The following is a 24359-nucleotide window of genomic DNA, read 5'->3' on the forward strand; positions in this document are numbered from 1 at the left end:
TCCAGACTTATAGAGATGGTTTTGTATCCTTTCCCAACTTTATACAAATCAACGATCGTTGATTGCAGGTGTTCAGACAGCTCTTTTGACCGAGCCATGATGCACATCAGACAATGCTTCTCAAGACAATTCTTACTAAGTGTGTGTTTTATAGTGGGCAGGGCAGCTTCAAACCACTCATCAGTGATTGGGCACACACCTGATTTCAAATGTAAAATGTAAAAATTGGTTTCAATTGCTCTTTAAGTCTCCTTATGCAGAGGGTTCACTTACTTATTTTCCCTCTTTGTCATTGTTTGCATGCTATCCTCATTAAAATAGAAAAACCTATAAATATTTGTGTGGTTTTAGTTAAAGCACAGTTTTTTCATCTGTGTGATTTTGACAAAGATCAGATCACATTTGATGGTAATTTTTTTTTTTTTCTTCATACCACTGTATACCTCTAAACTAAGTTACGAATGCATAAAAAATCATATTAGCTCAAACAAAAACTTAAGACCTTATGTTGGTATTAACAAGGAGCAGCTGGATTCAGCCATGTAAAATGAGTTATGTCATATTGACTTTTGCCGCTAGAGGGCAGTGTACCCACCCAAATCAATAAAACTAGATGCAAAGCCTGGTCTTAAGCCCCCTTTTCAATGGATTGTTCCCAACCTTAAAGGCTACAACTGTGGTCATCTTAATGGTGGCGTATCTTAAACATTTTTTTATCAAATGCTATTTTATTCGCAATGGTTAAAGACCTACCTTAAAAAGCAATCATTTGCCAATATTAGCTGCAAGTTTTCGTAAAAGGCTTCTATTTTAGATTAAACTTTGGAATGCATGTCCACTATAGTGAACACTGTCCCTGAAAGGGTGAAAAAAAACATTTATGAACATTTCCTGTTTTCAGGAAAAGGAATCAAAAATTGTGTAGACAGTCGACTGAAGTTGTGTTACGCTAAATATGAAATGGGAGCTTTGTGTTTATGTGAGCAGCTGGAAAACCTGATGTTGGACAAGGACGGACACATTAAGATCACCGACTTCGGCCTCTGCAAGGAAGGCATCACGGACACGGCCACAATGAAGACATTCTGCGGGACGCCCGAGTACCTGGCGCCCGAGGTCTGACCGGCTCGCCAACTTTAACATACGTGTATTTATTAGATTGGACTTTTGAGTGACGGTATGCTGATTATTCTCCCAGGTGTTGGAAGACAACGACTACGGCCGCGCGGTGGACTGGTGGGGTTTGGGCGTGGTGACGTACGAGATGATGTGCGGCCGCCTGCCTTTTTACAACCAGGACCACGAAAAGCTCTTTGAGCTCATCCTCATGGAGGAGATCAAGTTCCCGCGCACGCTGTCGGCCGACGCCAAGTCGCTGCTTTCGGGCCTGCTCATCAAAGATCCCAACAAACGGTGAGATCGCGTGATACCTCGTCATCGTTTTGTCATCTGCAACTGGAGAAGGAACTCGCTCACCCCGAAAAGTTATTTGCAGATCAAGATGCGTGACGTGTAGCTCTTGTTCTTCTCCATCTGCTGTTGCTCGTCCTTTTCATTTTTTTTTTTGTTTCTGCTACGCCTCGTGCACTAGGCTGGGCGGAGGGCCGGATGACGCCAAGGAGATTATGCGACACAGTTTCTTTGTCAGCGTCGACTGGCAGGACGTCTACGACAAGAAGGTGAGACGGGGTCAATGCTGTAGCATAGGGGAAAAGGTGCTTGGTTGTAGAGGTCTGCAAACGTGGGATTTTCAAAGACCGATGCCGATTTTTTTCCTTCTTTTTTTAATTCAGCCAATTGCCGATGTCTAAAACTGATTTTGGAAGCCGATTATGTTGATTTTGAAAGGCAATTGAAACACTTTTTTTCTACTTCCTTTTGTAACACTGGCCACTAGATGGTACAAAATCACAATTACCGTAATTTTCGAACGATAAGGCGCACCTGACCATAAGCCGCCACCCACCAAATTTGACACGAAAACGGCATTTGTTCATAGATATACCACACTGGACTATAAGCCTCAGCTGTCCTCACTGTGTTATGGGATATTTACACAAAAAATATCAACTGGGAACATTATATTTGACAGCGGCAGTATACGACTATCATAAGACCAAATGAACCTCCTTGAATTGCTTCAAGAAGCCTCATTTGTATATTTTGGGGGGAGACAGTCAACCTCTGCTGCCACCTGCTGTCAACACTGTTGTTGTCGTCCAACATGCCTCCTAGCATGCATTGCAGCGCTACAAATAACAATCAAAATTCATGTTCTGTGCTAATTATTTCTTCAGTTACTGTTCCAGTTGTTTCATTAATTGCTAGCTCTGATATTTGGTAACACTTTATAAGATCCGAGCTGGACATAAATTGAGTTACTGACATAATTAGCCGGATGACATCAGTTGTAAGCATTCAGTAATGCCCATGATAGTGTCATGTCATAACTATGATGGTATTATGATAGTCTTATGACACCGCTGTCAAATAAAGTGTTACCTATTAACCTAATAAATCAACAAATAAGTCGCACTGGACTATAGACCCTACTCACGTGACGTCACAGCCACGCCCCCGCGCCATGGTGTCCGTATACTCGTCATGTTAATGCATTAGCGCTTCGTAAATTCCTCCTATTATGGCGTGTTTTTCTGCTCGTTAACATTAATAATCAAAATGGTGAAGTCGTGTGTGGCGGTCGGTTGCAAAAACAGAGAAGATAGACGGAGAGACTTGAATTTTTACCGTATTCCGAGAGACCCGAAGAGGAGACCGAGATTGACTGCTGCAATTCGACGAGAAAACTGGGCTCCAAACGACTACCACAGATTATGTAGTAGTCATTTTATATCTGGTAAGATGCATTTAATATATATTTAGAGGGTTTTGGGCTGACAACCACAATTAAGATCAATGCTAGGCTAATCGCCGACAACATACACTCAGACGTTGTGAATGAACTACCTGAAAATATATAATTATAAGGGGATAATCAGACAATTGTCATACAATTAATTTATAATTTCACTATTGAGGTCAAAAGCCAAAAAATAAACTCAACTAGGGACAATCTGGAGTAGTGCTATCGCACTTCATATTTATTACATATTATATTTGTATGTAGTGAGAGTGCTATCGCTAAACCATATAAACATTAAAAGCCCTAGCTCCATTGACAAATGATATGAAATACATTAGACTTGACAGTGAATGTTAGCAAGAACAAAAGATTTTGAATTGAAAATTTCGTAACTCACCTTCCGAGCACAAGATTCCTGCCGAATTTTCGTGTACGAGGACCTGTTTCACCCAACCAGCAACGTAGCATTTATAAGCCTCCAAGCTCTTAAAGTTTTTCAAACTTTCGTGAGAATAGGCTGATTTTGTGTGGACAAGATAGTTGTAAATATCAGGATAGCAGATGTCAGGCGAAGCCAGCGGGTCGAAAAACATCGATTTAGGCATCAAATACGGATCTGGCGACTGGATAAACTGAAGCTTTTCCACGTAACACCTTTTATGCAACGCATCCAATGAGTTTACAGCGTCAGATAACACCGGGGCTTCCATGAATTGCTCTATAACTTGCTCGGCTAATTGAAAACAATGAGAATAGGTCTAAAAAATTGGTACAATATGGCGGCCGGAAACAGCGACACGCCCATTTTGTGACGTAGGTGAGTAGGGTCTATAGGCCGCAGGATCATTTCAATACTGATACTGTGCAACACCGCCCTCTGGGGGTTGAGTTATAGCAAGTGTGACAACCAACCCTTTTCTCAACTGCTGTACGATACCCAGAGGTGGATATTGATGTGTTACATTTACTTGAGTAACTTTTTGGGAAACAATGTACTTCTGAGAGTAGTTTTGATACACTATATGTTTTACTTTTACTTGAGTAGATTTATTAAAACTTTATTCTACATACAGGTAGGCTCCGGGTTACGACGTACTCGATTTTATGATGCCGGAGTCTCGTCCGCCATTTTGTCTCTAGTCGTTTTTTTTTTTTTTTTACACTGCACCTTACTGTACCTCACAGTATCTTATTTTTTACTTTACTTTATTAATATGACTTGTTCTGTCCTCACTAAACGTGAAGTTGTTCAGCTTTACAGACAGCAAACAAAGCAATTAGAAGCTTTTTACTTCCTTTCTTTGTAAAGCTAAAACACTCATGTGTACAATTATGTTCAAAACGACACACATTTTAACAATAAAACACTTGACACAAAACAATTGGTGTTGAAACGTCCATCTAGTCTGATCAATATGTAAATTTAGTAGATTAAATTAAGTCCTCTAGTTTAAATGCTATGGATGCTAACATATTTACAATACGCAGAGCAAATAGCTCACACATAACTCCACAAACTGTAGCTTAATGACAAATGCATACACAAACATATATTAGCTGAAACAACTTACAGCTTTATTTGGGCCAAACCAGAGCACAGCTATCTTTTATCCATGTGAGACGTCTGAGTCTGCTCCTCAGTCATGCAAGGCCAGGCCCAACGCTGCCACCAGAGGGCAGTGTATCCTCCATCATTAAAGAAAATTCAATACCTTAGAACTTTTTGGATAGACTTGCACGGAAATTCGGGTAACGTCACCAGCATAGAAACGGAACTCGTTCGTAAACCGGAGACTACCTGTGTTAGATTTTTGTCAGAGATGGCAACAGCGACTCTACCAGTTTCACCAATGAAATGTCGCAACAATAATCACATGACTCCATTATACCAATTGGACGTAACAATACAGTCAAATGACCACATACAAGCTTGCAGTTGGAAGTCTTATTATCACAATATGATATGATATACACACACCGGCCACTTTATTTGGTACACCATGCTAGTAATGGGTTGGACCCCCTTTTGCCTTCAGAACTGCCTCAATTCTTCGTGGCATAGATTCAACAAGGTGCTGGAAGCATTCCTCAGAGAGTTTGGTCCATATTGACATGATGGCATCACACAGTTGATGCAGATTTGTCGGCTGCACATCCATGATGCGAATCTCCCATTCCACCACATCCCAAAGATGCTCTATTGGATTGAGATCTGGTGACTGTGGAGGCCATTTGAGTACAGTGAACTCATTGTCATGTTCAAGAAACCAGTCTGAGATGATTCCAGCTTTATGACATGGCGCATTATCCTGCTGAAAGTAGCCATCAGACGTTGGGTACATTGTGGTCATAAAGGGATGGACATGGTCAGCAACAATACTCAGGAAGGCTGTGGCGTTCCAACAATGCTCAACTGGTACCAAGGGACCCAAAGAGTGCCAAGAAAATATTCCCCACACCATTACACCACCACCACCAGCCTGAACCGTTGATACAAGGCAGGATGGATCCATGCTTTCATGTTGTTGATGCCAAATTCTGACCCTACCATCCGAATGTCGCAGCAGAAATCGAGACTCATTAGACCAGGCAACGTTTTTCCAATCTTCTATTGTCCAATTTCGATGAGCTTGTGCAAATAATAGCCTCAGTTTCCTGTTCTTAGCTGAAAGGAGTGGCACCCGGCGTGGTCTTCTGCTGCTGTAGCCCAACTGCCTCAAAGTTCGACGTACTGTGCGTTCAGTGATGCTCTTCTGCCTACCTTGGTTGTAACGGGTGGTTATTTGAGTCACTGTTGCCTTTCTATCAGCTCGAACCAGTCTGGCCATTCTCCTCTGACCTCTGGCATCAACAAAGCATTTCCGCCCACAGAACTGCCACTCACTGGATACTTTTTCTTTTTCGGACCATTCTCTGTAAACACTAGAGATGATTGTGCGTGAAAATCCCAGTAGATCAGCGGTTTCTGAAATACTCAGACCAGCCCTTCTGGCACTAACAACCATGCCACGTTCAAAGTCACTCAAATCACCTTTCTTCCCCATACTGATGCTCGGTAACTTTGAGCTGCAGGAGATTGTCTTAAACCATGTCTACATGCCTAAATGCACTGAGTTGCCGCCATGTGATTGGCTGATTAGAAATTAAGTGTTAACGAGCAGTTGGACAGGTGTACGTAATAAAGTGGCCGGTGAGAGTATATCACGTAGTGTATTTAAAGCACCATAAAAAAATCTCACATTATGTCAACATTACTTGAAAGCTAGGAAATGTCTTTTTTTTTCACGAGAGGGCACTTATGCTGTTTGGACTGGTGATGTTTCATTTCTGTTCAATTTGGAAGTCAATGATTTTTGGGTTTTTTTGGGCATAAAATGTTATAGTTTAAAGCAACAGTAGAGAACTTTCAGTGTTAGTCCATTTAAATGGAGCAGGTGGACAAAAGTGGTAGTGTTTTGCCTTTAGGAAGACTGTATTTCCCATGAGGACCAGCACACGCTATCGCAAAATCCTAATCACCCTGTTGCCTGCAGTTGGATTGAACGACATTTGTTTCCAGCGGCTGTGTGAAGGATGAATAGTGATGAGGTAATGAATCCAGTTGTGGCTAAACAATATCATATGACGATGTTGAAAATAAGAAACGTTTCATTTTGCACCGTATTCCATCACCGGCCCTCCGCCCCCTTACCTGAACCCGTCAGCGAGTCCTGGTAGCCTCTTATTTTCTCTTTTTTTTTTTTTTTTTTGTCTCCAAGTACAAAACTTTTCCACTCTTTGATTGCTCTGCCATCTTTGGATCTCAGAATTTGTGTGAAAGGGTCCGCATCGACTTCCGTCTTAATAACGAATGGGGAAAGAGGGAAGTGGCGGGGTTCCTGCCACCCTCTTAAAATTTAATTAGTGTCGGTGAAAGTGAAACAGACCCCCTCAGGCAATAACAGAGGTGTCATTCGACTAGTTGTCAGACGACATATCATCACAAATGTTATGAAAATATTTTATAAAGGTTGAAGAGTTCCCTAGTGTTGCTTTAAAGTACGGTATAATAATAACAGTTCTTATAAAAATACAAAACATTGCAAGCAGTTACAGTGTTACTCATTACTTGAGTATTGTTTTCACCAAAAAGTTTTTTATGTGTACTTTAGTCGATTTTTTTGGGTGACTACTTTTACTTGAGTAATAATATTTAGAAGTAACTCTATTCACCTGAGAAAAATATTTGCCTACCCTACCCACTTCTAATCATCTCCCCTGAAGTGACAGTCCGTCTTTTTTAAAATAACTGTGCGTCCTTTTCAGATGGTCCCACCTTTCCAGCCTCAGGTGAGTTCTGAGACAGACACACGCTACTTCGATGAGGAATTCACGGCGCAGACCATTACCATCACGCCACCGGAGAAATGTAAGTATGTGAAAGCGTTTGGCACAAATGACCAAAAATGAGTGACAAATATGGTTGCGAGTATTTATTATTAGTGTTTTTTTTTTTTTTTTTTTTAACCAAAAATAGATTGGATGTCTAGCGCCGTCAATGGCCATTTTTAAAGGGATTCACGGATAGAAAGACTTGTAGTTCTTAAAAGATAAACGTTATTATGAATGAAAATAATTTGATATTGAAACCCCTCTTGATGTTTTCGTTTTTGTACAATTTGTAAAATTAGTTTAATTAATAGGTCACCATTGTTGTTGACGTCGCAGGGCGGTGACGTCACATGGTTACGCTGCCGGACTTCCAGAGTATGACTCTAGCGACATAAACATGTCATCTGTTCCACCCTTTTAAATTGAACCCGAGAGGAACATTAATGAGCATGACAGCACTGTCGATATTTCACAAAACGAGCAGCAAAAAGCAAAATGAACAGGAAAGACTGGATGAGACAAATGGGCTAATTTGACACCCAAAGTACTACCTTTCGCTTTCAGCTTGTTTTGTTTAGAGGCATACAGACAGAACATACTAAAGATGCCTTAAGAAAATACTTAAACGTAGCAATATCAAATAAGGGTGGTTTAAATACACTACGTGACTAATGTGGCCAACAGATCAGCAATCTGCTTTAAAGCTACCACAAGAAGACGCAATGCTTAAAAGTAGGAGAGGGAAACATGCAAAATATATTTTTAAGGTAATGAAAAGGTAATAAGATTCAATAATAGTAAGTACTCACCGTTTTACTCGATGAGCGCATCTGTTGGACATCTCTCCGCGTAGAACGAATTGCAGTAACCCGGTCGTATTCGTCGAGTGACAATCTACGTCATCACCCCAAGCCTCCATAAAACATGGCGGCCTCCGTAGGTCAAAACATATACTAAATATTATAGATTATTCAAATCAATGGCAATATTTAATGTGTTTCTAATAATATATTTTAGTAAAAGAGAACAATTGTGGCTTATTAGAGCCTACAAGTCTTTAAGTCCGAGGTTCCTATTAATATACAGCATGGGTGGGAACCTCTGGGTACCTCACGATGTGATACGATTTGCAATAGAAGTTTCAAGATAACTATGTTCTGTTGGTTCTTTTTTTTTTCTTAAACAGTTACACCTTTTTAAAACAATATATCAGTTCTTGGTGGGCGCGCATCGATAACCTTTTTGGACTACAAAATACAGTGGTACTGCTACATACGAAGTTAATTCGTTCAATGACCTTGTTTGTAAGTCGAAATGGTCGTATGCCGAGCAGGATTTTCCCATAAGAATACATTATAATCCCATTAATTTGTTCCACAGCCCGAAAACCTACACTAAATCCTTAATAAATATTGCAGGTACTATTGCAAATAGCAATTACAGCAAAACAAATTTTGAATAAAACTCATAATTAGGGTTGTTCCGATCATGTTTTTTTTGCTGCCGATCCGATCCCGATCGTTTTAGTTTGAGTATCTGCCGATCCCGATATTTCCCGATCTGATTGCTTTTTTTTGCTCCCGATTCAATTCCAATCATTCCCGATAATTTTTCCCGATCATATACATTTTGGCAATGCATTAAGAAAAAAATGAATAAAACTCGGACGAATATATACACTCAACATACAGTACATAAGTACTGTATTTGTTTATTATGACAATAAATCCTCAAGATGGCATTTACATTATTAACATTCTTTCTGTGAGAGGGATCCACGGATAGAAAGACTTGTAATTCTTAAAGGATAAATGTGACTTTGTAAATTGTGACTAAATATTGCCATCTAGTGTATTTGTTGAGCTTTCAGTAAATGATACTGTAGCTATTTAACTGTTCTGCCCAAATGCATGATGGGAAGTGCAACCATGACTGTGCGTAGTGACACCAATTGATATGTCTTCTCTGCGTTGAGAAATAACATATGGTGTTAAGAAAAAGATCAACTACTAGCTTTCTTCCCCACATTGCTTCCCACGATATTTTAATTGTTGAGAGGGGGATTTTAAGGCTTGAGCCAATTAAATAAAGGCTCCAAAGACTGCCTAAATTCACTCTACTAATTTTACACTGCCTTTTAGCTCTATATATAGGTAAAACGGCGCCTTTATAGATTGAACGCGACAATGCGTGAGTGGGTCGTGCAGCGCATGCGTTAATTGCATTAAATATTTTAACGTGATTAATTTAAAAAGAATTACCGCCGTTAACGCGATAAATTTGAAAACCCTACTTTAAGCCAAAACTATAGACTGGATCAGTGTAAGACATTTTGTCTGTACCGTTAAATACAATTTGCCTGGCTCTGCCAGACTATTCTCCCTGTGTTTTTCAAACACTGAGAGAAATAGTCTGGGAACCATCCCATTAACGGCCTTTCGAGCAGGTACAAAATCAATCGACAAATCAGATTCGTTTATTTGCGTGACGTGTTCTTCACGAGCAACGTCAGTCACTCTTGCGCGTCGAAAGTCGTCTCTTCAACAACACAGATGGTGAACGGGAGAGCCGAGAATATGTTCCAATCCACGGTAAAATCAGTTTTAAATTACCAAAAACACATCGACACGAGTCATTGACAACAGTCTGTCTCGCGCTAGCCATGTCGAATAAACTCCGCTCTCTTTGTATGTTTACTTCCGCGCGCAAGTCCCTCGTCCTGCCCTCGCCATTTTACTAAAGTCACGTCTGCCCGTCGCTGATTGGTCCACTCCGCTGTCTGTTTGCTGTGGCTTGCTCCGCCCTGGAAATTGTATCCACGTGAATGGTGGCCAGACTCAATAGCTGGAACAGCGGTGAGTCTGGTGTACCAGGCAAAAATACAATTAGAAAACGATTTAATTAAAATAGATATATGTATATTTCAAAAAGGCATGTCTGATTTTTTTTTTGCCCATTCCGATACTTTGAAAATGACGTGATCGGACCCGATCGATCGGGATGACATCTTTACTCATAATAATAATATAGTAATAGTAATAATAATAACAGTACCTGTAAAAATGTAACAAAGCGGGTTCTAATGTGGCGGATGTAATTTGCGATTTGTACCTGAACGCACTGTGTCGCTGACTTGACAGAGTGAGAGAGGACTTTTTACTTTCACTTTTCATGTTCAGCTGCGGTGGACAGTATGCATGTTGTGTTGCACAAAAAGGATCAAAAACCTGGCGAAGCTGGCGATTTTTTGGCGATGTTACCACAATAATAATTGTCACCTTAACTTATAAAGACTGGCGAACTGAGGTCAGAGGAGTATTGTCAAGCCAGTTCACGGACGGGCAGACCACGCTCATATATTCTATAATCTCATCTTCATTTCAATTGTAAGCCTCACGTTTTTCCTATTTTTTCACCACCTGCTCTAACATTCTTGGAACCCATGTTGATTTCTCTTCAAAGAAAATCTGCTGTGAGGCCAAAACAATGAAATTGCGACGCAGTCATGATTCATCATATTTCGAGCATGTCGAGACAAATGACGAGTCAAATTTTACGTCTGATGTTGAAAGGATCGTATGTCGAGGTACCACTGTACAGTGTCTCTTTTTTTCTCTCTGCCGTGCGTCCGTCTTGCGTGAAAACAAACTGCGGCGCTGTCATAAATCTTGGTATTTCGAGCATTTCGTCGGATGTAGAAACGAATGGCGAGTCCAATTTTACGTCGGATGTCGAAAAGATCGTGTGTCAAACAGATCGTATGTCACAGTACCACAGTATCACGATATAATACCTTTTCGATATATTCTCACACTCCTACTACATATCTGAACCTTTTGGAATTTCTCACATTTCTGCATAAAATTACCATTAAATGTGATCTGAACTTTGTCAAAATCACACAGATGTAAAAACAGTGACTACTTTAACTAAAACATTTAAAGGTTTTCATATTTTAATGAGGATAGTAAGCAAACAATGACATAAGGGAGAAAAATAAGTAAGTTAACCCTCTGCCTAAGGCGACTTAAATAGCAATTGAAACCAATTTTTACCATACACTTTAAGTCAGGTGTGGGCCCAATCACTAATGGGTTGTTTAAAGCTGCCCTGCTCACTATACAACTCACACCTGGTAAGAATTGTCTTGATGAGAAGCATTGTCTGATGTGCATCATGGCTCGAAGACCTGTGATCAAGGATTGTTGATTTGTATAAAGCTGGGAAAGGATACAAAACCATCTCTAAAAGTCTGGATGTTCATCGATCGACAGTCAGACAAGTTGTCTACAAATGAAGAGAGTTTAGCACTCTTGCTTCTCTCCCAAGGAGTGGCAACACTTTATTGCCAAGAGTTCAGCGCAGAATAGTCAGAGAGGTAAAAAAGAACTCTAGAGTGTGTTTAAGACTAACAGAAACCACTGGCACAGTCCAATATCTCTGTGCACACGTCAACTATATGTAAAAGTATGGCCAAGAATGGTGTTCATGGGAGGACTCCACTGAGGAAGCCACAGCAGTCTAAAAAAAACATTGTTGCTAGTTTGATGTTCGTAAAAAGGCACTTGGACACTCCACAGACATTTTGGCAAAATATTTTGTGGACTGATGAAAACAAAAACAAAAACAAAGTTGAATTGTTTGGGAATAACACACAACGTCATGTGTGGAGGAAAAATGGAAGAGCTCACTAACTGCAACACTTCATCCCCACCGTAAAGCATGGTGGAAGGAGCATCATGAGGGGCTGTTTTGCTGCCTCAGGGCCTGGACAACTTGCAACCATTAATGGAAGAATGAATTCAAAAGTTTATCAGAATGTTCTGCAGGAAGACATGAGGCCATCCGTCAGACAAAGATCAGATCACATTTGATGGTGATTTTATGCAGAAATGAGAAATTTAAAAAAGTGCAGATACTTTTTAATACAACTGTAAACAGTACATATCATTCTGCTTAAAGAATCTTTGTCCACCCATGCTAATTTTTTTCGTTTTTGTTACTTCCATGCGTAGACGACGAGGACGGCATGGACGCCGCGGACAACGAGCGGCGGCCTCACTTCCCGCAGTTCTCCTACTCGGCCAGCGGGCGGGAGTGAGCGCCCCACCCGCCTGCCTCGACTCCGCCGGCGGCCATTTTGAGGAAAACACGTAGCCATTTTAGGAAAAAGCAGTTCCAGTCTCTCCTCTGTCGTCCCGGCGGGCGGAAGTCGGGAAGTCTCTCGCTGGACTTTAAAGAGTTTTTTTGCACAGTGGGCGCACGCCCACGCTAAACAGGAGTCGGCCACATTTTTTCTGCGGAAGGCCAACTTTGTTCGTATTTATTTTCCTCTCCGTCTCAGTATTACCTTCTTCACGTCCATCTCGTCCTCCTCGTGGTGGTGATGATCGCCCTTTTTTTTGTTTTTGCACTGACGTCGGAAAGGAGACGACGAGGCGCTTTTTTTTTGTTAAGGGAGCAAAGCACCAAAAACGTTGCCTTACGCGTGCCCGCCGTCGTCGCGCCCGACGCATTTTTTTTTTTTCCCTCCAAGGCAAGCGTGCACGACTCCTGGTTCACCTCGACCAAACCGCACGCACGCACAAAAACGTTCCTGTTTGTTGTCAGACGGTCGCCATGGAAATATTTCCGCAAGGGGTCGTTAACGTTCCGCTCGTTGTTGCCGTGTGACCACTTTTTCCCTGACAAGCACGTGCACACGCAGACAAGAACACGTACATACACACCGTGATCGAAAATTTTGAGACATTTCACCATTCGGTAGAATGAGAAAGTGTCTCAAAACTTTTGACCAAGGGCATACACACATGGGGGTACACTATTTCAATCTTTTTTTAGTCGCAGCCTTTGCTGTCTGTAGACGTTAAGAAAAGTTAGGCAAAAATTGGACTTGAAATGCTTCCTGTTTTCATTCTTCCTTATAAGCCAGAGTGGGCTATAATGGAATGACACTCAAAAGGGAAGTCAAGCAAAATATACCAAAAAAAAACACAAAATTTTACAACATGTATAGCAGACTGCAAAATGGTAAACTGCTATAGACAAGGGAGATTACTACAACTTTACATGCACATGTGCACTAGAGCTTTTGGTGCTATTTCGAATTGGCATCCAAGCACGCCTGAAATTGCGTCTTTCGGAATTAAATCCGAACAAAATGAATATTGTTGCGACTTCTGCGTGAATTGTCAGTAAAGGTACGTGCGACGTATGTTCATGGGGGGTGCGTTCGGCATGTGGAAGGTAAACACCACTGTGAAGTTGGCCCCCCATCAGATGCAAATTTATAGAAAAAAATATGTCATTTGTTTATGCTGCAAATGTTTTTGTTTGTGCTGCTATCGTTTTTGAGGTATTAAAAATTCTTTTATAGGTCAAGCTGAGGTCAACCAGCCCCCCATTTTGATTAAAAATGGTGTCAATTATTTTTGCTGTAAAAATTTTTGTTTGTTCTGCTATCGTTTTATAGATATTGAGATATCAATTTCGAGTGATGACGTCAACCAGCCCCCCATTTTGATTAAAAATTGTGTTAATCGTTTGTGCTACGTTTGTGCTGCTATCGTTTTATAGATATTGAGGTATTAATTTTGAGTGATGACGTTAATCGCAGCACCTCCGTCGCGGCTGACGAAGCGTACCAACTCTCTCAATGACAAAGGGGTGTCCCAACAACTATCGAAGTCACGTCATAACTCGAAATTAATATCTCAAGCGCCCCATTTACTATTAAATGGACCCGAGGGGGTGCAATTTGTTTATGCTACGTTTGCAGTAGTTGTTCGGACACCCCTCTGTTATTGAGAGAGTTGATACAGTTCATCAGCCGCGACGGACCTAATGCGATTGACGTTATCACTCGAAATTAATATCTCAATATCTATAAAATCATAGCAAAGCAAACAATATTTTTTACAGCACAAACGTAGCATAAACAAATGGCACCATTTCGCCCAAATGAGGGGCTGAGTGACGTCATCACTCCAAATTAATGTTTAAAAAACAATAGCGGCACAAACGAAAATTTTCACTTGACACCATTTTTAGTCGCCATTTTTAATCAAAATGGGGGCTGGTTGACCTCAGATTGACCTATGAAAGAATTGTTTATATCTCAAAAACGATAGCAACACAAACGAAAAAAATTTTTTGCATAAACAAATGACAATTTTTCTTGCGTCTGATGGGGGGTGGCAACTATACAGAGGTAAGGTAAACTACTGAAGGTTTATGTGCAAATTAGCTGATGTGTCGGAAATCTACAGTGCTAAATCAAGGCCAAAAGTATTGTAATCTGAAAAAAACAATTGAATAAAAAATTGTAACTGAATGTTTACATTTTTTTCTTGAATCTTTCAAAAGTGAAAAAAAAAATTTTTTTCAGGTACAAAGTTGATAGTTTCAGGTTCAAATATTTACTTTTTGGTTTGGGTTTTCAATTTTTTTTTCACTTTCAAATATTTTGGAGAAAGTGTGATGTCATAATCCATCGAAGTACCCACGTTTCCTGAAAGCAGCATCATTTGGGGTTGCTTTGATATGCTATCCCCACAAGGCCTATCGTCAAGGCCACGCCCCCGTGCCAGAACACGGCCAAGTTTTGAAACTGGAAAAAAAAAAGGATTTAAAAGTAAAAAAGAGGGAAGAAAATTACATAACCGAAACCAAAAAAATTAGTATTTGAACATGAAAATATAAACATTGTAACTGAAAAAAATTAAACTTTTATTTATTTATTTTTTTAGCTTTTGAAAGATTAAAATAAAATAAAAAACTTAAACATTCAGTTTCCATTTTTTTATGGTGCTAAATCTAGGCCAAAAGTATTGAAATCTGAAAAAAAAGTTTGGGGGAAAAAAAAATTGAAACAATGTTTTTGTTTTCGTGAATCTTTCAAATGCCAAAAAAAAAATGTTTTTTTCAGTTACAAACTTGATATTTTCACGTTCAAATACTATTTTTGGGGGGGTTTCGGTTATCTAATTTTCTTCTTTTTTATTTTCAGATCCTTTTTTTTTTTTTTTCCAGTTTCAAAACTTTTGGCCATGTTCTGGCACGGGGGCGTGGCCTCCACGAGAGGCGTGTGGAGACAGCCTATCAAAGCAACCCCAAATGATGCTGCCTTCAGGAAACGTGGGTACTTTGATGGATTATGACGGCGCACTCTCAAAAAGATTTGAAAGTGAAAAAAATATTTGAATGTGAAAAAAAATTTAAACTAAAAAAAAGATCTGATAGTGAATAAAATCTGAAGGTGAAAATTAGATAACCAAAACCAAAAAGTTAATATTTGAACCTGAAAATATCAACTTAGTAACTGAAAAAAAAAAAAAAAAAATAGCCTTTTGAAAGATTCAAGAAGACAACAAAAATATTGTTTCAATTTTTTTTTTTTTTTTTTTTTTTTTTTTTTTTTTTTTCAGATTCCAATATTTTTGGCCTAGATTTAGCACAATAGAAATCAAGTCTTCAAAATTCACAAGGACAGTTTTACAATCCCCAACGCGTTTTTTCTTAATCCGCGGCCACAGCATGGCAAGGGATACCGATTCAAGTATGCCACATTCAAGTCCATTGGTTGAAGCGGCTGACACGAAGATGTGAAATGTGAAGTGTTGTAGATGGTATCATGAAGGGAAAGTGAAGTAGAAGTGCGTTCAATTTAATAATTAGCATTTTTGATCAAAATGTCCAAATCCATTCAAAAGTGAAACATTTGCGCCAGGAATGGTACGCGAGCCAAGCTCTAGTGTACACATATACACATACATTTATATACAAAGTGTTATGTCATTACACACACATAAGGACTGTTGTTGGTATTCCAAGGGTGACCAATCACTTTGAGTTCAAAACGACGCTTCCAGACGCAGAATTCCGTCTCGTTCCAGAAACATTCCCGTGAAATGACACGTTCCGTGTCATGTACATAGTTATGCAATACGCTCTTGTCTGTCATTTTTTGTTTTGTTTTTTACGGAGACGGACCCCAGCCCCGCCCTCATCTTCACCTCCGCTGTCGTGGTTTCCGCCAGCGGCGTTTGTTGACAAGTGACAAGAAGTTGAAATGTTTAAGAAAAAGTGGCATCTTGTTTTGTTGGGGTTTTTGTGGGTTTTCGTCATCCTCTCTGACTCTTTTTCCCTGTTTTTCTCTTAACTTGTCGAGCCCGGGAAAAAACATGAAAAGCACTTCGGGAAAAGTCGCTGGATGATGATGATTGGTTCATTAACTGATGAATTTGTTTTTTTTTCCTTTAGTTATGTTTTTGGATGGTTTGTTTTTTTGTTTTCTTACCAAAATGTTAGAGCAAGAACCCAGTAGTGGACTTGCTTTGCTGTGCTAGTATTTATTTTCAATTAAATTAAATGAAACACATTTCACACTCGGGCTTCTTTATTCAATTATTGAGCAATTTACATAGGGTGGAAAACACTCAGGTGACTTGAAATTCCGCTTTGAGACCCCCAATTTGGCCAACTTTCAAAATTGTCTGATATGCATGTGTGATACATCATTGGAAAGCTTAAAATCTCAATTTTCTGGGGGAAGAAAAATTTTGAACAGTTGGGCATTTTTAAAAAAAAAAAAAGTTTTTTAAACAGCAAAACCTTATCTGGAGGTGAGAGCACGCGAGAGCAGAATTACAGACGCCATAACTTTAACGAGATATTATCGTGTACGTACCTTATTTCGATCCAAAAACTCCATGTAGCATGTATCACAGAGTGCCAAGACACGGCTGTGAATGGCCATAGCTGGATTTTTGGGGGATTTTATGGGTGAAACATGGTAATATAATAAGGGTCGCGATGCAGAAATCGCAGACATCAAGGAGTGGTCGAGATTTTCTTTTTCGTATATTTACCCTTTTAAACTTTTTTTTCTTTGTTTGGCTCAATTACTTATGATCTAAAATATTGGAGAAAATGCGACAGTAACAAAAAAAAAAATACAATTAAGCGAGTTATGAGGTACAGTGCCTTGCAAAAGTATTCGGCCCCCTTGAATCTTGCAACCTTTCGCCACATTTCAGGCTTCAAACATAAAGATATGAAATTAAATTTTTTTGTCAAGAATCAACAAGTGGGACACAATCGTGAAGTGGAACAACATTTATTGGATAATTTAAACTTTTTTAACACATAAAAAACTGAAAAGTGGGGCGTGCAATATTATTCGGCCCCTTTACTTTCAGTGCAGCAAACTCACTCCAGAAGTTCAGTGAGGATCTCTGAATGATCCAATGTTGTCCTAAATGACCGATGATGATAAATAGTAAAGATACACGATAATATCGGTCGCCGATAATTATCGGCCGATAATAGCAATTATGACGTCACACAGATAATCCAGATAATAAAAAAATTCAACCGATAATGCAATCCGATAATTATATACTTGATTTAGCCTCCAAATGTACACAACCGAAGAATTCAGCACGCCGCCTCCTCAACCCCTCCCCTCTCTGAAGCCCATGAGGGAGGAGGGGTTGAGGAGGCGGAGTTACACGACAAGAATGTATTATGGCGGCTGTTACTAAAAAAACGACGCTCTCGCCATCTGCGGAACGTACCTTAGAAGTTCCACGAGGCCGAAAGAAAGCGTCCTCATTCAAAACCACTAACCCAGCTTCCATTTAAAACTGCATCACAAAGATTTTTGGAACGAATACGAGGCTGCTGCTCGCGGGAATGCTAAAGCTATTGTAAACACTAAGTTAAACTACGGGGCTTGTGACGATACAGAGTCGGGTTGTTTGGGAAAGCAGCCCAAGGCGGGTGGTAAACTCGCGTCTAAGGCTAAACACCGGCACGACTGGAGACCGATAGTCGGCAAGTAGCCGTCTTCCGACAGAGCCCGCCGCTCTGGCCGGTCCGGCAGGCCGCCGTTGGCGGGCCGGGCAGAGTCCGGTTCCCCGGCCTCTGGACCTCCGGCGAACACCCCGGTTTCTCGGGCGTTCCCTCACGGCGTGCGAGCAGAGCCAGGCCCCGAATACGCCACGGCGAACCGGCCGGTTCGAGCGGAATATCCGGTACGAACGTAGCCGCGGCCGAGACGAGACACGATTTTTTTTTTTTTTTTTTTAACCGAAATGACCCGAGAGCCAAAGCCCTGGATAAAAAAATAATGCAGTTTATACGACCACCATTCTTCACGAAAAACATGCCAATCACATTTTCACCACGTACATTTGGAAAAGTGATGTCCAGTAAGCAAGCTTATCATGACGGCACAGTGGTTACATGATAATTTAAACATGGAGAAAACGAAGTCAGCCAGTCAATAATGCATTCAGTATGTAAAATGACGAGCGGTCAGATGACTTTGTATCGCTGCCTTTATTTTCGGCTTAACAAAACTCAGGCACAAAACAACACGCACGGAGATGCGAGCTCCAACTCCATCCAAATAGTACTGCCGTGTATCAGTTTAGCTGCTGTAAACCAAATGTTGTGAGTGCCGCAAATGTAAACAAAGCGCTGCAGGATGGGTACGTGACATCTCGCTCTTTTGAGTTAATCATTTTCACAGTGTGCAACAAAGCATATAACATTAGCAATCACTTTTCAAATTAATTTAACTCATTTGTCTGCTCAATTACAGTCACAGTAGATAATCAAAACTTATTGGCACTTATTAACACTTACCAATTTAAATATGCACATTCCTGTTGTAATGAAATAACAATAATATTCTGTAGCCACAAATATTATTCAAAATCTTTTCTTCTTCCAAGTTTTTTTTTAGGATGAAGTATAATAATGTATTGCTTAAAATAAGGCTGTTAAGATTATTTTCAGCTAGCTATTTTTCTTCCATGAAATCTGAGCGAAATACACTTGAAGCGCTGGCAGATAATTTCCCTTATTTCCAATAGATTTACACTTAAAACTGACTAGTTTTAAGGAGGTATATTTTGCAGTGTATTAATGTTATATGTGTTAGGAATGGCTTACTTTTAAAGGCATTTTTATGCAACTTTGGTATTTACTCTAAGTAATTGTTGCCAAAAGTTTACCATTACACAATGTCAGACAATCTATCATTATTTAGATGTTGGAATTGACGACTTGTTCATATTCTATGTTGAAAAAAAGAGCAATAAATTATATTTTTGCACAGTAATATTTTCTTTTGTGTATACTTTAAAATTTTACATAAATCTTTTAATAGAATTATCGGCTTGACATTATCGGTTATCGGTTGGAATGAGGAGGAAATTATCGGTTATCGGTATCGGTTGAAAAATGTATTATCGTGCATCACTAATAAATAGAATCCAAATGTGTGTAATCAAGTCTCCGTATAAATGCACATGCTCTGTGATAGAGATGCAGAGAGCATTATGAAAACCAAGGAACACACCAGGCAGGTCCGAGATACTGTTGTGGAGAAGTTTAAAGCCGGATTTGGATACAAAAAGATTTCCCAAGCTTTAAACATCTCAAGGAGCACTGTGCAAGCCATCATATTGAAATGGAAGGAGCATCAGACCACTGCAAATCTACCAAGACCCGGCCGTCCTTCCAAACTTTCTTCTCAAACAAGGAGAAAACTGATCAGAGATGCAGCCAAGAGGCCCATGATCACTCTGGATGAACTGCAGAGATCTACAGCTGAGGTGGGAGAGTCTGTCCATAGGACAACAATCAGTCGTACACTGCACAAATCTGGCCTTTATGGAAGAGTGGCAAGAAGAAAGCCATTTCTCAAAGATATCCATAAAAAGTCTCGTTTAAAGTTTGCCACAAGCCACCTGGGAGACACACCAAACATGTGGAAGAAGGTGCTCTGGTCAGATGAAACCAAAATTGAACTTTTTGGCCACAATGCAAATTGATATGTTTGGCGTAAAAGCAACACAGCTCATCACCCTGAACACACCATCCCCACTGTCAAACATGGTGGTGGCAGCATCATGGTTTGGGCCTGCTTTTCTTCAGCAGGGACAGGGAAGATGGTTAAAATTGACGGGAAGATGGATGCAGCCAAATACAGGAACATTCTGGAAGAAAACCTGTTGGTATCTGCACAAGACCTGAGACTGGGACGGAGATTTATCTTCCAACAGGACAATGATCCAAAACATACAGCCAAATCTACAATGGAATGGTTAAAAAATAAACGTATCCAGGTGTTAGAATGGCCAAGTCAAAGTCCAGACCTGAATCCAATCGAGAATCTGTGGAAAGAGCTGAAGACTGCTGTTCACAAACACTCTCCATCCAACCTCACTGAGCTCCAGCTGTTTTGCAAGGAAGAATGGGCAAGAATGTCAGTCTCTCGATGTGCAAAACTGATAGAAACATACCCCAAGCGACTTGCAGCTGTAATTGGAGCAAAAGGTGGCGCTACAAAGTATTAACGCAAGGGGGCCGAATAATATTGCACGCCCCACTTTTCAGTTTTTTATTTGTTAAAAAAGTTTAAATTATCCAATAAATGTTGTTCCACTTCACGATTGTGTCCCACTTGTTGTTGATTCTTGACAAAAAATTACAATTTTATATCTTTATGTTTGAAGCCTGAAATGTGGCGAAAGGTTGCAAGGTTCAAGGGGGCCGAATACTTTTGCAAGGCACTGTAGATATCCGTGACTTTTTTACAGCCGCCATTTTTTTCAGTGACGTAATTTGTTTAGAAGTTTGAAATATGCGAGTGAATAATTTTTAAAGTCATTTTTCTTTTAAACGAAATATTAGACATCAATGAATGATTGTAAGCTAAAAATGACAGACATTTTGAGTAATAAATATATTGACCTACCTTGTTTTCATGGCTGGGTTGAAACAACAACTGTTGTGCAACGTCTGTAAACGGGGGTTTCCAGGGTAAAATGGGCAAGTTAAAAGTAACCTCCTAAAACTACTGAAATGCAAAGAAAACTGTTTTGGCACAGTTATTTCTATAACACTTACAAAAACTGATTTTCATTGAAATTATATTTTTTCAATGATTTGCAAAATAAAAGTTAACAAAAACAGCAATAACCCCAACCTCCATCTCCTAATTTTTATTTTCCCTTATTTCCCCACATACTAAATGTCAAATCTAAATTTTAACTACTTAAGAACATAGGATGTACATTGAAATTCAAGTTAATGTAAACATTTACTTTCCCTTTTTTTTCAATAATAAAGATATAAGTAACATACATTCAGAAAAATAATTACAAATGACTTATATTATGCAGAGTGAAATGAAATATATTTTGAAGATCGCGCAAACATTGACTTTTTTTTTTTTTTTTTTTCTTTGCTGTTCCAGAAAACATGCACATTCGAACCAATCAGAGCTTACTATCTCTGCTGAACACATGTCAGTATTGCAGCCAATTGAACAGATAAATGAGTCCAGGCGTTTTGCTTTGCTGCGTGCATTCGCACAGACGGGACTCATCATGGTTAGACTCAGATAACTGCAGCAGCTGGGGAAACCTCCATGCCGTCCGTGGAATAAAATAAATAATAAATATCGGTGGAAACAGATTACGCGACACAACACAAGCACTTTATTATGCTTGTTGTTAACATTTGTGTATGTAAATCTGATGTTGGTAGATTGTTTTCTTTTACATATCGTTTTGACATTTGCTGTCATATTTTTGGAATCAAAGCACCGTGTACCGGAACTGCGTTGCGGCCCTGAATCTTACACCGGAACTGCGTTCCGGCCCTGAATCTTGTACCGGAACTGCGTTCCTGACTGTTCTGGCCCACTTTCACCCCTGGCTATAGACCCTACCCACGTGACGTCACAACTCCGCTCTCCTGAATGGTACCGCCCAATTGTCCGTCAAAACATAGTGTTAACCTGTTACGGCTACGTACATTCCTCCTATTTACGGCGTGTTTTTCTGCTCCTTAACATTAATAATCAAAATGGTGAAGGCGTGTGTGGCTGTTGGTTGTACTAACAGAGAAGATGGAAGGAGAGACTTGAAGTTTTACCGTATTCCGAGGGATCCAAAGAGGAGAGCGAAATGGACGGCTGCAATTCGACGTGAAAACTGGGCACCAAAAAATCACCACAGACTATGTAGTAGTCATTTTATATCTGGTAAGATGAATTTAAGATATACTTAGAGGGTTTTGGGCTGACAAATAACCACAATTAAGATCATTGCTAGGCTAATCGCCGACAACATACACGTATGTATGTAGTGAGAGTGCTATCGCTAAACCATATAAACATTAAAAGCCTTAACTCCATTGACAAACGACATGAAATACATTAAACTTGACAGTGGATGTTAGCAATAACAAAAGATTTTGAATTGAAAATTTCGTAACTCACCTTTCCAAGCACAAGATAGATTCCTGCCGAATTTTCGTGGACGAGGACCTGTTTCACCCAACCAGCAACGAAGTATTTATAAACCTCCAAGCTCTTGAAGTTTTTCAAATTTTCGTGAGAATAGGCTGATTTTGTGTGGACAAGATAATTGTAAATATCAGCGTAGCAGATGTCAGGCAGACAGGGCGAAGACAGTGGGTCGAAAAACATCGATTTGGGCATCAAATATGGATCTGGCGACTGTATAGAACGAAGCTTTTCCACATAACGCCTTTTATGCAACACATCCAGTGAGTTTACGGCATCAGAAAGCACCGGGTCTTCCATGAAATGCATTTTAAATTCCTCGAGCAATTGAAACCAATGCTAATACAGAGACAAAATGACGGACAAGTGGGCGGAACCATAAAGCGAGCACGTGGTTTTGTGACGTCGGTGGGTAGGGTCTATAAGGCGCACCTGACTATAAGCCGCCACCCACCAAATTTGACACGAAAATGGCATTTGTTCATAGATAAGCCGCACTGGACTATAAGCCGCAGCTGCCCTCACTGTATTATGGGATATTTATACCAAAAGATATTAACCAGTAGCACTTTATTTGACAGTGGCTTCATAAGCCTTTTGTAGAACCAAAAGAACCAAGATGAAGCTTTGAACCAATTGGCTGCAAAGTTTCATGGGTTCAAGAAGCTTCATTTGGTCATCCCTGCTCCCTTGGGGGAGACAGTCAACCTCTGCTGCCACTTGCAGTCAGCACTGTTGTTGTCCAACATGCCTCCTAGATTGCATTGCAGCACTCCAGATGTAAATAACAATCAAAATTCATGTTCTGTGCTAATTTTTCGGTGACTTCCAGTAGTTTAGTTGCTAGTTATGGTATTTGGTAACACTAATTGACAGTGGCACCATAAGACTATCATAAGACCATCATAATTATGACATGACACTACCATGAGGATTAATCAATTCTTTTGACAGATATCATTTTGTGTCATCCAACAAATTATCTCGCTTTTTAAGTGGAAGAAACGGATCCTAGCTGGATGTAAATGGAGTTTGTGACATAATTTGCCAAATAACACTTAATGACATCTGTCATAAGCATTCATTAATGCCCATGAAAGTGTCATAATTATGACGCCGCTGTCCCCCCACCCAAACTCGTCAGCGGGGTGGGGACATCACGCCAGCGAGTGAAAGCTGGGCCAATGTTTATTCTGTATATCCTGTTAGCCTTTTTTTCCCCTTCACAGACAAAACTTTTTGTCTTTGATGTTGCTCTGCCATCTTTGCAGTACATGCGCGGAAGCGTTAGCATCGACTTTCGTCTTTATAATGAATGCGGAATGGGGGAAATGATGTGTGCCGTAAAGCAGTCAGCACATTTGTAGTTTTCTTGTTCCTGCCACCCTCCTCAAAGTCAATAAGTGCCGGCGAAAGCGATACAGACCCCCTTTGAGATATAAAAGAGGTGTCATTCAACTAGTTGTCAGTCGACAAATGTATCACAAATGTTATGAAAATATTTATTAAAGTTTGTAAAGTTAGCTAGTATTGCTTTAAAATACACAATCAAGTTTAAACCAGTAAAAATTGCACTTGATTTTGAATTTGCTCTTTAAGAAATTATTTAATCCTCTCCATGGTTTCAATTGACAACTATCATTCACTTGGTGCAACGGCACACCAAAACGTGATCCCTTCTATTTAACTGCTAACGAGCTTATCAAATTGATGTAGTTAGGTTTCAGCATTTAATAGAGTGATTTTATCATTTTTTATATTTTAGTGTTTCCTAAAGCCAGGAAGTTGGCTGACTCA

General features: G+C 39.8%; 1 protein-coding gene across 2 annotated transcripts in view; it reads left to right on the forward strand.

Moving 5' to 3' along the window:
* The window catches only part of akt3b (v-akt murine thymoma viral oncogene homolog 3b), a 49624-nt gene extending 33011 nt beyond the window's left edge, over positions 1-16613 (forward strand). For both annotated transcript variants that reach the window (XM_057843622.1, XM_057843621.1), the window contains 5 exons: positions 988-1116; positions 1199-1413; positions 1592-1679; positions 7169-7271; positions 12250-16613. In XM_057843622.1, the coding sequence (XP_057699605.1) occupies positions 988-1116; positions 1199-1413; positions 1592-1679; positions 7169-7271; positions 12250-12335 (621 nt within the window). In that variant the 3' untranslated portion in view covers positions 12336-16613. The remainder of the gene's footprint in view (positions 1-987; positions 1117-1198; positions 1414-1591; positions 1680-7168; positions 7272-12249) is intronic.
* Positions 16614-24359: the final 7746 nt, after the last annotated feature.

This window comes from Corythoichthys intestinalis, chromosome 8 (genome assembly GCF_030265065.1).
Source record: "Corythoichthys intestinalis isolate RoL2023-P3 chromosome 8, ASM3026506v1, whole genome shotgun sequence".
Taxonomy (NCBI): domain Eukaryota; kingdom Metazoa; phylum Chordata; class Actinopteri; order Syngnathiformes; family Syngnathidae; genus Corythoichthys; species Corythoichthys intestinalis.